The sequence below is a fragment of the Heterodontus francisci genome, chromosome 9, assembly GCF_036365525.1.
Source record: "Heterodontus francisci isolate sHetFra1 chromosome 9, sHetFra1.hap1, whole genome shotgun sequence".
NCBI lineage: Eukaryota > Metazoa > Chordata > Chondrichthyes > Heterodontiformes > Heterodontidae > Heterodontus > Heterodontus francisci.
In genome coordinates, this window is record NC_090379.1 from 103,305,642 (window position 1) to 103,320,068 (window position 14,427).

Genomic DNA, 14,427 nt, shown 5'->3' on the forward strand with positions numbered 1-14,427 from the left:
ATGCTCTGTCAAGAGTCACGCCAAGACTTTTAGAGGTAGCTGACTGCTTATTGTGCAAGGAGTGACGCACGTTTCTGATGCCTCCTCGTTTACAAATACTACTCTGCTTGCACTTTATCTTGGGTTTTATTTTTGAATCTCCAGGTCCTTCGCCGCTCCGATAAAGGACGTGTGTACGTGTATTGCAGAATGTTGCATTCCAACTCCCAGCGAAGTCACGTTCCCGGAAGCGGAGCATGACATGTTTTCTTTTTTGGGTCGCTTGCGATTAAACTCGTCCAGGCTCCGGAGCTCACGTCGTTTGAAGTAGGGGGGCGGCGGGAGGGGGAGAGAAAAATAATGTTCTCCAGATTGAGCTGCGTGCTTCGCCGCGTCTCAGTAGCTTGCGAACTTCGACACAAGGTACAGCTTGCACATGACTGATGCACTTTCAGCTGATGGGTTCCTCGCCCTTCCCTCCATCACAAGATACGAAACAAAAACTTACAAGTCTTGTCGGCCCGTCTTAAACCAAACTCTCTAACTTAAGTGCGGAGCAAGTTTATATATATATATATATTTTTTAATCTGAATGCACGAAGTGTGATATTAAGTGTTCCTTCCCTGCGAACTAGAACGGTACAAAAAAAAAACAATCGGTTTCTCCTCCCTCTCCAAATAGATAGGGAGCACGTTGAAAGCCGATTCCTGGAATAGATCGATTATTACAATCGGGAAGTAATCCCACTGATATGCTATATGTAACTTGGTTTTGCATTTTATTCCAAGAAAGGGGATCTTTTGACGGGGGTGCTCCTAGAAAGCTGGGCCGAATCCCCCCACACTGTGTGTGTGTTGGTGGAGTGGGGGGTCTACACCACCCCCCCCCCCGCCTCCATCATTATTTATCCATTACCGAAGCCCATATGGCAACCGTTACTTTTACTTTTGTTATGCAAATTTAATTTTTTTTTGCACACGTAATATTACCCACCAAAAAAAAACATGGCGCAGGACAAGCTGGGCTGAAAAGTTGTTTTTGTTTTCGAAGAAAAATACATATATATAAAAAAAGAGCAATATTCTTTACCCTGTTGGCTTATGTGTCGTCTGCAAGCAGTGAGAGCCCCAGGTAAGTGTCAGCCTGTCAATCAGCGAGTCCAGGGCTCGCGGATACCCGGGGAGCCGGGCTCGGCGCGCGGCGCTGACTGGACGTGTGGTGTGGTGCGATGGTCGGTACATCAGATGCACCGGTCAAAAGAGGTCAGTTTTGGGGGGGCGATGGCGCTGTCTCTGCCGGTAGGTGGATGCAATGCAGCGAGCCGGGTGGATCGCAGCTCTTGGAAGTTGCTTTATTTTGAAGGGGAAGGATGCATTTGTGTGAAAATTAATGGGTGATGGATGGAGGGGAGTGGGTGATTGACGGGCCGCGGCGTGCGCAGTGCCGGTTGGTCCCAGCTCCCGGCTCGAGCTGGCCGGGTGTGCCGCGAGCGCCGGTGTTTACCCCGCCTGGTGCCGCTGCCGACGCCGCCCCTTGTGGCGCAGGCCGAGCCCCGGACACCTGGTGCCGGCCCGCGGCCTGAAGGCCGTCCCCCACAGCCCGGTGAGGGAGTAACGACCCGGCCCGTCGTCACACCGGGCCGAACTGTGAAGGGGCAGGGACGGAGAAGCTTAACGCCCCAGCCTGCCTGACTCTCCCGGAGCTCGGCCCCCGCCATCTTCTGCAGCCCAACTGGGGGAGGGAAGGGTGGAGGAAGAATGGGGGAGGAGAGGGGGGGGGGGGGGGAGTGTAATAGAGTAGAAAGAAGAGGGAAGGAGGAAGTGAAAGAGTAGAAAAAAGAGGATGTGAGGGGTGAAATAAGGTGCGAGGAGCAGGAAGTGTTGGGGTGTGGAATAGAGGAGAGGAAAAAACAACCATGGAGAGCAGAAAAGTGGTAGAGAAGGTGTGAAAAACAGATGGGGAGAAGAGACAAAGTGGGAGGGGTAAAGTGAGATGGAAGGGATGCGATGACAGTGGGGTGAGAGAAAAGGAAGGAAAGCGAGGGGTGGAAGAGGTGGAAAGGAAGTGGCGAAGGGTGAGAAGGAACACATGGAAGGGGAGAAAAGGGAACTGGGGAAGGTAGAACACAAAGGCGAGGGGTGATGGAAAGAGCAAGATAGTGAGGGGAGAAAAAGTTAAAGGGGGATACTGGAGTAGAGGGTGAAGGGGAAAAAAGGAGATAGTGGACAGGAAGAGAATAAAGGAAGAGAAAAGGAGTGAAAGTTGAGAGAATTGTAAGGAAGAGGAAGCCAGTGTAAGGGAAAATGGTTGGGAGACAGGAGGGACTGGATCAAAGGAGAGGGAAAGTGGAAGAGGGGAGAAAGAAAAGTTGGGAGTGAGGGAGACAGTGAAAGAAAGGTAAAAGAGAGTAGGGAGTTTGAAATGAGGCAGTTGAAAGGAAAATAAAGCAGGAGGAGAGCAGGTGGGATGGAAAGGCAGGGGCATGTGATGAGTGAGAAGGAAACAAAGCAAGGGGGAATTAAGAATCGGGAGCATAGGAAGGGAGAGAAGAATGGGTAAGAGAATGATGGGGATGTATGATGAAGGGAAAAGGAGATGTAGAGAAGAAAGGAAGTGGCATAGCAATGAGGGTACAAAAGAAAATAATAGAAATTGAGAGAATGGAAAGCGCGATGGAAGGAGAGAGAGAGGAAGTAAGCATAATGAGGGAAAAAGAGACATGGAGCGGGGGTCACATGGGGAGCAGAAGAGGAAATGAAGGATCAGCAGGGGCGGGACGGTGTGGAGGATAGACATGGGAGACGAAAGGAGGTTGAAAGGAAAGAGCAGAATTTAAGATTCTGAGGGGACTTGACAGGTTTGATGCTGAGAGGATGTTTCCCCTCAAGGGGGGATCTAGAACTAGGGGCAGAGTTTAAAATTAAGGGGTTTCCCATTTAAGACTGGGATAAGGAGGAAATTCTTCTCTCAGGACCGTTAGTGTTTGGAATTCTCTTCCAGTGAGCAGTGGAGGCCGACTCATTGAATTTTTTTCAGGGCTGAGTTAGACAGACCTTTGATTGACAAGGGAGTCAAGGGTTATGGGAGGGCAGGCAGGAAAGTAGAGTTAAGACCACCATCAGATCAGCCATTATCTTAGTGAGTGGCAGAGCAGGCTCGAGGGGCTGAGTGGCTTACTCCTGCTCCTTTCTATTTCTTGTGTTCTTATGAGTGAAGGGCAGATGCTGGAAGTGGGTGGGGATGAGAAAGTGGAGATAGATGAATGATAAAAGGGAAGAAAAAAATGTCAGATGTATGAAGAGGAAAAAGAAATGGGAGGGAAGGAGGAGAGTGAATGAGCTAGAAAGGGAAAAGGAGGAAATAGTGAGGGAGAGGAAGAATGGGATTAATGGGAGGAGAGGAAAGCAGAATAGTAGATGAGAAAGAATTGTGAAAGGAATTAGTTGTAAAGAGGAAAAGGGACAGTTGGAGGAGAAAGGGACAGGAGAGGAGTGATGAAGGGGGGGATAATAGAAAAGGACAAAAGGGGGAAAGACAAAATGAGACATCAAGGAGGAAAAACGCCGAGGGAGGTGCAGAGGAGAGCCGCAAAGCTGATTATCGAGTCAAATCTCTTGAGTTTCTGAGGAAAGACGGCACAATCTTTGGCTTGAAAGAGTCTGGAAAGTGGTGGTTGATAGTTGCATGGGAGAGGGAAATCTGGAAAAGTACTTGAGGAGGAGAGGACATAACAGGGAAAGGGAAGGTGCTGGGGTGAGGGAGGGGATGAAGGCAGGGACATGAGAGTCAAGTGCAACATCATGAGGGGATGTGTGAAGGAGAAATTGGGCAGGGACGGAATGTGACAGACATTGGGTGAAAGTGTGATGGGAGAGTGGCGATGAACAGCTGTGCTTGATGGGGAAAGGAGAATGGTGTAGAAGGGCAGAATAATGTGGGGAAGGAGCATGCAGTGGATTGGGGTGGGGTGTATAACATTGTTTAACAATGAATGCACAATATGCTTTTTACTTTGTATAATTAGGTGAAGGTTGGGTGGAGGACAGAAGAGATGGGAGAAAATAAATTTGTGTTTTTCTTCCCTCCTTTGCATTCCTGGCTTAGTCGGAATGTAAGCAAAATGGTAATGTTGCTTGAGGTGCTAAAACCAGGTCTGGGTGGGTGAGCAAACTGGCAACATGCTGGATCTGGCCAAGTCTGTGATCCTTGGATTTGAGGTCATGAAGGTGATTATTGTCGCAGATTGAGTGATCTAATGGGGGCGAGGGCATTGAAAGCAGAAGCTGGATAGTTGACTGAAGTGGCAATGTTCTGGCTGATATGAGGGCTAAAGCAAGAGTGTGCTATAAAAGGTTCTGGAGTACGAAAACAATGGATTGAGGGTGGGCAGAGACACATTGCTCAGAAGAAATCTTTGGATGATGGGGACTTGTGCAATGGTGAAGTGAAAGATGTGGTCATATAGTGATTAGGAAGACTGAGAATTTAGAAGAGGAGTGACTGGGAATGTAGGGTGGAATCACTGAGGGTGAACCATAGCTTAGTGCAAAGGTTAAGGTGAGGATAATATGGCGATACTTGAGCAAGAAAGTCACTGGAAAGCTTTGGAGGTTGCAACCCAGTGAGGACTTTGAAGATCCGATAGGAGGTGACAGTGGGATCCTTCAATGAGAAGATGATGGAATAAGGCTGAAGCCAGTGTGGGACCTGAACAGGAGAGTCATGCTACAACTGTGGTGATTGAAGAGAGGAATAGAAGATGTACTGGGCAACTTTGTGTTCAATGTCTTGAGTAGTTTACAACAGTGAAAGGTTGGAGGATGGGGTAATAAAACTCACATGTATTGCTGAGTTTTAGGCAGGGATTTGGAGAGGGAGGTACTAGGGTTTTTTAAAAACGTGTTTCAAAGATCAGCCTTCAGTGGAGGACAGCAATATGTAGTAAACTGGGGTTGTGGGGTGGGGGTGCAGGGGAGTGAAAGTTACAAAGCTGGGAAAGAACAAAAGGCTTTTTTCTTCCTTTCTGACTCTCTTTGTGTGACTGTTCACATGGAAGTGTTTTGTTATTGCAGTTTGATATGGAGATTAGTCAGTATTCTCCTTTTTGCCCTCTTCTGCACCAGCTTTAAGCCCTGTTCATTTTTGACAAGTAAAAAGTGCCATTTGGGTAGAGAATGAAAAGTGAAGGTTAGATTAAGAATGAGGGGAGTGAGATGTACCCTTTCCTACTTTCTCTTTCCATCTCTCTCTCTCTTTCCCTTATGAAGCTGGACAGAATCGGTGACACCAGAGTGAGGGGAAAGTGACTGCACTGGAGAGGATAGGTCGTGATGAACAAGTGAGAAGCCATGAGACAGAATGAGCAGAAATAGGTGGAAGGGGAGAATGAGGGAATAGAAGCAGGAGACAATGCTAATATTAACATCCCTCAGGGTCGTTCATAATGCCCCATGCAAGCTCTGGGGCTGTACTTTGGACTTGGATGGACTGAGATCAGAGAGAGATTTTTCACACAAGGAAGTAGGGTTGTGGGGGGACAGACAGGAAAGTGGAGTCGAGACCACAACCAGACCAGCCATGATCTTATTGAATGGCAGAGCAGGCTCTTCGAGCTGAATGGCCGACTCCTGCTGCTGAGTCCTGTTCCTATGTAAATGGTGTATAAAAGGAGGATTGTGTCGCATTAAAAAGGGGTTCAAGGTGGATTAAATGAGGATGAAAGGAGAAACTGATTTAGATGCATTAGGATTCCACTCCAATTTTGTAAGATGCTGGGCCTCATGGGATGAAAGTGAATTTACCTTGGGAGAGAAATGCAGCTGAAAGTTGTGTGTAAAGTAACTTAAAAGCTTGGGAAAGGAAGAAAGAAAGACCTGTATCTCCTGTGCGCAAGAGCGTGGGACGTTAATTGCAGATTATTGGCTTCTTGTAAGCTGTCCACTACTTGGAGAGTCACTTGTCCACCTGGACCTCCTGGATCCAGCTCTGGTATGTGTTTGCTGTTTATGCTGTTGAGGCTTGTAACAAAATAAATGTTGGCGGGATGGGAGCAGCAGGGGAAATGTGTTAAGGAACTGTGTTGACCTATTTTCTGTGCTAACACTTCTGAGTATAATCTGCTGTGTGCACTCGGTGGAGCTGAGACTGGCTACTTGAAATCCAGGCTAATTGGGACCAATAGTCTGCAGTGGGTAGGGGATGCAATTGAGACAGCGACTTTAGAAAAGCCTGTTTGTGGGATGTGCAAATGTTCTCGGACCAAAACAGAAAAGAGATGTCGCAGAATGCATCCAATTTGCCTAAAGTGGCTTCCTGCCTTTCAGTGCTTCAGGCAGGATGTCAGCTTTGGGCAGGATGAGATGTGGTGCCACACTGGCTCAGAACAATCACAGCCTGGGTACACTTTGTAAATGTAGGGGCATTGCTATGTTTCTGATGTCAGATTCTCGGTGAGTTATACTTTTGCTAATGAGTGCCCTATTGCTTGAATGCAGATTTTAGAAATAGGTGGGTGGGGAAGCAAAGTTGTTTGCAAAGGACAAAGTGGTGCAGAAGTGATAACATTTTAGCTTCCCAAGAACAATGAAACACAAAGTTCACAACTAGAGGATTGTGGGAGAAAATACATGTATAATCACCTTGTGACCTACATTTGTCTTAATTTTGTAAGAGCTATATTGTGACTTTTTCACCCCACATTAAATTTTTTGTCCATCTGTTTAGTTGTTGCTCCGTTCTTGGTTTCTGGCATCAGTTGCCACCACAACCTAAGTCACGTGCAGGTCTTGGCAGTGAAAGTTGCCAGGCTGGTAGACCCTGGTAGGGAAGGGGACATCACTTCTCCACCTGAAATAAAAACAAAGTGCTGGAAATACTCAGGTCTGTGAAGAGAGAAAACAGTTAAAGTTTTGAGTTGGATATGCCTCTTCAGAACTGAAGAAAGGTACAAATGTGATGGATTTTATGCTACTGAAGGGGGGAGTAAGAGCAAAAGGGAAGGTCTGTGATAGGGTAAAGGATGGGAGAGATTAAATGACCAAGATGTCATGAAACAAAAGACAAAGGGAGTGGTAATAGTTGTAGTAAATGACAATGCATTTGTCCAGAGAGGGTGTTTTGATGGCATAATAATGAACAGCTCTGTCCAAAAACAAAGACATGAAAAACAAGTTTAAGACCGGCATGTTTTTTTTTTTAACCACCAAAATGGGGGTCATGATCTGAAATTGTTTCCAGAAGGCTCTAAAGTGCCTAATCGGAAGAATTAAAATGGCAAACAACTGGAAGCTCGGGATCTTGCTTGCGGACTGAGTGGAGGTGTTCCACAAAGCGGTCACGCAATCTGTGTTTGGTCTCCCCAATGTAGAAGAGACTGTATTGAAAGTACAGGTAAATAGCTGCTTCACCTGGAAGGAGTGTTTAGAGCTTAAGGCATGACCCCGTTACTTGCCATTTTAATTCACCACCTTGCTCTCGCCCACATTTCTCTCCTCGGCCTACTGCAGTGCTCCAGCGAAGCTCATTGTAAGCTTAAGGAACAGCACCTTATTTTCCACTTAGGCACTTCACAACCTTCTGGACTCAACATTAAGTTCAACAATTTTAGACCATGACACCCATTTTGATTTTAAAAAAAAATGTGCTGGTTTTAAACTTCACGTTTTTGCTTTTGGACAGAGCGATTCAATATTTTGCCATTAACAGTCTCTGACAATTGCTTTGTCTTTTATTACAACTATTACCACTAGCTTTGCCTTTTGTTCCATGGCATGTTTTTCATTTAATCTCTCCTATTCTCTACCTAATCACAGACGTTCCCTTTTTTTGTTCTTCCTCTCCCCTTTCAACAGCATATAAAACCCATCACATTTCTGCCTACCTTCGGTTCTGAGGAAGAGTCATATTCGACTCAAAAGGTTTTACTTCTGATCCTGCCTTCAGTGGACAGAGAGTCACGTGTACTTTCAGAAGGGGGTTGTTCTGGTCACTTGAGACCAACAAGAAGAATGGGGACAATTTTCCTCTTTCCCCAACCCTGTAGCACTGAGGCCAGTTATAGTGTTCCAAATGCCTTCCCTGATGGAACAGATAACTCAACACAGACTTGGGGTGAGATGGGGAAAGGGAGAGTTGTACACTGCTGATCAAGATGTCAGGGCTACAGCTCCGTCAAGGATACAGCTCTTGCATAAACCAGTGATGAATTGTAAATTAGTAATCAAGCCAAGATAAGAACTATGTGGGTGAGTGGGATAAGTTAAATGTTGGTTATCACTGGTCACAGTTGAAGTCATGAGGAGGACTGATAAAGGGTGAAATTAATTAGAGATGGCTGCTTATTGGACTGTTGGAACTGCTTTGCTTATTCAACTCTGTACAACACCTGTTTGCTGTTTCCAGAGCACTGAAGTATGGCAGACTCAATTTAGTTAATTCTTTTTGGACCTTGTATAACTACAAGTGTGACACACCGACTTCATCTATCTAATTTGATGCAGGGGTGGGGTGAATGATGTATTTTTATATGTGTCATATGCATTGTCCACTACTGATGTAATACTGCTATGTACGTGCAATGTGAATTGTAGTGGGTGTCTCACTCTTGTATGTTCCATGCTTTTTTAGCATCAGTTTATGGAACAGCATTGGACTTTACTAATGTATCTGTTCAGCAATAAACTATGGATTGTGTGATAGAATTGTTACTTTGCAATATCCCCCTATGGAGAACGCACGGGAAGATCGCAGCACAGACTAGGTGGCTGATTTCCCTCAGGAAAATTCTTCTCGTTATTGGGAGTCTGATCAGTTAAAATCACTTTTGAGGGAGACCTGCAAATCAGGATGTTTCAACAACAGTTTAGCAAGTATTTGCCTCAGGGCAAGGACTTAACATTGCCTGTAATTAGCTCTGTGTTAATCATTGCTGTTTTATAGTGAATGAATGTGTTTGTGCGTGTTGTTGAGGAGAATGCAAGAGCGATGATCAGAAATAAGACTTGATTATTTTGCAAATGAGTCCTGAAAGTGTGACCAGATTAAACTTGGCATTCATTAGAAATAGTGAATTTGTTTGTCAAGAAAGGGGTATAGGCATATCGGATAACAACCTCCTCCTACATAGAAATTGCAACATGGAACCAATCCCTATTGGTGTTCATCCCTCTCAAACAGTGATCCTAATCCTTTGTCCACCCTGTTCCTATATCCAGTTATTCCCCCTTTTTTTGCAACCACCTGTTTTGAACCTGGCCAACATTTTAAAAATTAATCAACTTCAAGTCATTATTTCTGGTTGTGTACTTCACAGTTTCACAACCCTCTAAGTTCCTCTGTTCTAAATCTCTGTAGAGACTTGAGAAGCTGGGTGGTTGTTCTTGGAGTATAAAAGGTTAAGGGGATATTTAATAGATGTGTTTAGAATTAGAAGGAGGCTTGATAAGTAGATGGTGCAAAACTCTTCCCACTGGAAGGATTGTTGGGTGTGTTTTCTTTTTTTTTAAATGCAGGGCTATGCCACAATTGAGATGCAAATTTTCAACATCAGTGCTTCATTGTTGATTTTTATTTCTAAGATGCTTTCTTTCAAATAAGCCTGTTCTGGTGGAGATAAAAATGGCACTGTTAGAAAAAGAGCGGGGAGTACTCTGCATCCTGCAAAATATTTTTCCCTCAGCTGATGTCACTAAAAGTAGAATGATTGGTTAATTTGCTGTTTGTGAAATTGCTGTGTATAAAATGGCTGCTGTGTGCCTGCGTAATAATGACAGTACTTCAACAGTAATTCATTGTTATATGGAGCTATGTAAAGTTGAAAAGAAAAGACTTGCATTTATATAGCGCTTTTCCTAGCTGCTAGATGTCTCAAAGTGCTTTTATAGCCAATGAGGTACTTTTTTGAAGTGTGGTCAACTGTTGTAATTTAGGAATCTCTCAGCAGTGTGATGGTGACAAGATATCTGTTTCCATGATGTTGGTTGAGGGATATATATATTGGTCAGAACACCAGGGATAAATCCCCTGCTCCTCTTTGGAATACTGTCACAGGATCTTTTACATCCACCTGAGAGGGCAGATGGATCCCCGATTTGATGCCTCATCTGAAATATGGCACCTTCAACAGTGCAGTAGAGGGAATACTGCACTGGAGTGTTAGTCTTGATTTTTGTGCTCAAGTCCTGGAATGGGACTTGAACCCAGAACCTTGTTGTTCAGAAGTGAGAGTGCTACCAACTGAGCCATGACTAACAATGTTATGGCAAGGTGAGGAGGGGGTCTCTTGCCCTTCCTCTTATTTGACCACAACAAGGTTTATTCCTTTTTAAAACAGTAGTTGTGCTTACCACCTCTGAGTATTTTACCTTTTATGTGATAGTGATTGGTTCTATCAGACAGGTTTTCTTGAGTTTAAGCAAAAATGAGGTCAGTTTATTATAATTAACAATCTAAACCCGATTTAAAAATATGAAATACACTACACATACATGCACAAATTCACACGAGAAATACATACATACAGATTACAGAGTGGAAAGTAGGTTTTGTGGTTTGTGGTTGGATTAAAGTCCAGAGTAAATGAAATTTAAATACAGTCTGTGAGCTTGGATGATTTGGTGGTCTTCCGGATGAAGTTGTATTCTTGAAGTTTATGGCTGGTCAAAGTGCACTTTGTGGCTGGCCTGCTTGGCTCAGGGCTTTCTTGGCAGATTTGTAGGTGGCTGTCTTCCCCTGCTCTCTGGCTGAAGCAGTCTGTCAACTTGGAGAGTCCACAGTGGCGGATAGTTTTCAAACTTGATGTTTTCTGGAGAGAAAGGGAAGCACACTGCTTTCTCTACTGCTGTGCACTCAATTACTGTGTCTCTTTTGTGTGTAACAAAACTCCCAGTGTTACACAGTCTAGGGAGATTGTCACATGGTTCTCCCAATCCCCTTTGTTTTTAATGAGGTCTAAAGTCTAAAACCCAAAACTTCTCTCGGGTGGTATTGTTGACCTCCTGGAGGGATGTCTCCACTCATGAATGCCTTGAGATGGCGTTGAATGTCCCGCTAATGAGAGTGGTCTGGATAATCTACATAGTTAGCCAAAGCATTGTCCTGGCTAGGCTTCTTGTTAAACTTCTGTCTCCAATTCAATCTCCTGGTATTTCAGATGCAAATTGTGATGGCCATCACGGTTGTCAGTTTTTTTAAAGTTAACTAGGCTTTTTTCCTTTAAAAGTTTAATGTAAGTTTCCAACTGATGAATTAATATCTCCATTTGACATATCATGTTTTCTTGACAACAAGTTCTTTTGCTTAGCTTTGGGCAAACACGTCACATCAGATACAACATTGAGCCACATATACGAGGCAGTTTCCAGGTTTTATTCCTCCTCTCTGCTGAGTTAGCTGATTTCACCTGGCATGCAGATATTATTGGCTCACATGCCATTGAGATAGGAATGGTGAATAAACAAATCAGCTGTCTTTTGGCTGTTGGAATGAGGTTGCTGAAGGGTATGGGGCAAAGATAGGATTGGCCTCTGATGTGATGGACTCTGCAGTTGAATAGTCTGAGTGTATTATTTGGTCCAAAAATGCTGAATTATCCAGTGATTTACATTTGAATAAAACTGCAGTATTTATTTGCTGAATTTGAATTCAATTATGAATTGAGGGGAAAATATATTATTCAGACCCTCGGGAAGAAAGACTATTTGAATAAAATGTTGGAGAGCTGCTGGCACCTGTGGTTGGCACCTTCAGGAGAAAAGAGAGTAAAAGCCATTGCCCAGAATCCAGAGACTTCAATGTGTTCTCAGGCCGTAGCTGATGTAATATTTACAATTTTTTAAAAAAGCTTTTAAAGATCTATGGTGTTATGTTGTGTTCTTGCTAAGCATGCATGGCACATCCTCTTCTGATTTAATAGATAGTGATATGGCCATTCCCTGTGGTTCTACCTTGCTTGCCTGACCTCTTGTTTATAGGCAGACACTGACGTTCCCATATTACGATATTGAAGAAGCGTTGGGCCCTCTATCGATGGCAGGTAGAGGTAGTTTTAAGATGGATGATTTCAGTTTCTGGTTAATGCTGTGTGGATTTGATTCTGTCAGGTGGGCTGAAGAGATTCGCAAACTTGGCAAGGTGAGATCCCTCAGAAGTGGTTTTTGTCTTGAGTTTCACTGTTAGTGCGACGCCACGCTACTGAGTCTGCAGAAATGTTGCATGGTTCATGTGAGAACCTCTTGAGCTCAGTGCTGATTGTGTGTGTTTGTGTACGTACAGTGGTAAATAGTTAGGATCTTGGAGCTGTTCTTTGCTCTTGCCTCAGTGTCTGCCTCTGGTTACAAGGGGTAATGCTGAGGCCTAGTTGAAGGTAAAACGCCTTTGACGTGCTGCTTTGAAATTCTTGGATTTACTCAGTCTTGTTGCAACTTTACAGTAAGTGCAGCAATTGTTGGTTGTGAATTCGAGTAAAAGCCGTGGAAACCTTTTGCCTTCATCCCACCTGGGGTTAATTTTCAACATACTTACTGCAGAAGCAAACTCTCTGCAGATTATCTAATGGATTGTGTTGAATGAACACCTGATAGGTGTGTTGACTAACCTTCAAGGGAGTTGAAATATCCATCCTGATTGACCCGCTGCCAGCTAGCAAAGAAAGAACTTGCATTTCTATGGCAGGACGTCCCAAAGCACTTTACAGCCAATGAAGTATTTTTGAAGTATAATCACTGGTATAATGCAGGAAAAATATCAACCCACTACTTTCTGATTCTGGTGAGAATGCAACCATCTGAACCACAGCTACCTGTGGGCTTCATGAAGGGGCGGGCGTCAATCCGAAGCAGCATGGAGGAAGCTGAAGTGGGTGAAGTAAACTGCCTGGCCAGGATATTCTTGCTTCCGAAAGTCACATGTCCTGTTTATTTTGTGTAAGATTTTATAAAATCTAGCAATTTTTCTTTGAAAAATGTTTCTTTTCAAGGTGAAGAAAGTGTAGATAAATTTATGGAGTCATGGCTTGCAAGCAGAGCTGTACAGGAACTTTGCTAGAATTCCTGAGTCACAAAGATTTGGAGGAGCCTCAACAGTCCTGTTGATATCAGAAACAAAGTTTGTGTAATGAGTCCTTTATCTCTGTGGTTGGCCTCTAAAATTCACAAGACCTGGGTGAATGTGTTAAAAATTTGTGTGCCTATATATGTGGGAGTGGTGGAATTAGGTTAGCACTAAAGCAAAATATTGCCTTGGTATTGAGGCATGACAGATCATGGCAAAGAACTCAGCAATTTGAAGTACGTAGGACCAAAGTGACTATTTTCAATTTTCAGTTGAGTATAATAAAGGTGTATTTTCTTTAGCTTGGGTAGAAATTTTCTTACCCCCTCCCCCCTCTCAGCATCACCACTGTCCCTAGCTGTCAACAGGGTCTATGGGCAACCTGTACCTCAGGTTTGCATCACTGTTGCTTTGGATTTAGTTACTAAGAGTTGTCTGAGGGAGGTCCAAGGCAACTCTTACTCTGCCTCAACAGTCCTGTTGATATCAGGAACTCAGTGGCTGAAGTACTATAATCACAAGCCTGGTACTTATGATAGATGTCACTGCACTGCCAGCCTCTGAATCGTGAGCATTTCGTTATGGAACAAAGGAGGTGACCATTGATGCCAAATGCCAGATCTTGGTTTTAAACATTTATTAAAGTATTTCCGTTGAAGTCCTTCAGTTCCATTTGCCTTCTTGAGCTAATGTTAAAGATCCCACAACACTGCTTTGTAGAATAGCAGGGGAGAACTCCCCAGTGTCCTGGCCAATATTTACCCCTCAACCAACACCAGTAGAATAGATAATGAAAAACAGAAAATGCTGGAAATAGACAGCAGGTCATGCATGCAGCATTTTTTGAAGAGAGAAAGAGAGTTAACCTTTCAGGTCAGTGACTTTCATTAAAAATTTTGCTTTTGTATCAGTAGAATAGATCATTAGCACATTGACCTTGATGTTTGCAAATTGGCTGCCACATATTCTATATTGCATCGGTAACTACACTTAACGTACTTAATTGGATGTAAAGCTCTTTGGGGCTTCCTGAGGTCGTGAAAGGCGCTATATAAATGCAAGTTTTAAGGTCACTGTCACGCTCGCTCTCATTCCTTATGTCAGATTTAGGTGCAAATGTTTTTTTATGTTTTCTTTCTGGAATTCTTTATCATGGTGAGTGCACTTATGATCCATGTTAGGAAGGCAGTCACACAGATAAACTTAACCTCTGCTTGCAGTACTGGGCACCACGAGGCAAGTTCTGTTCCAGCCATGAATTAATTTGGGAATACTGAAACATTGTCAACTTTTTTGGAGAGATGAGCTCTGTACGTATTAGTTTTTAAACCATAATCTGGGGCAATTATCGATAGCACAGATTCTGCCTGCAGTGGGTGACAGTTGGCACAAAATTAATC

General features: G+C 43.8%; 1 protein-coding gene across 1 annotated transcript in view; it reads left to right on the forward strand.

Annotated features, from left to right (window-relative positions):
* The first annotated feature begins 339 nt into the window (after positions 1-339).
* The window catches only part of bahd1 (bromo adjacent homology domain containing 1), a 127,180-nt gene continuing 113,092 nt past the window's right edge, over positions 340-14,427 (forward strand). The window contains exons 1-2 of the mRNA XM_068038182.1: positions 340-402; positions 1,112-1,242. Coding sequence (XP_067894283.1) covers positions 340-402; positions 1,112-1,242 — 194 coding nt within the window. The remainder of the gene's footprint in view (positions 403-1,111; positions 1,243-14,427) is intronic.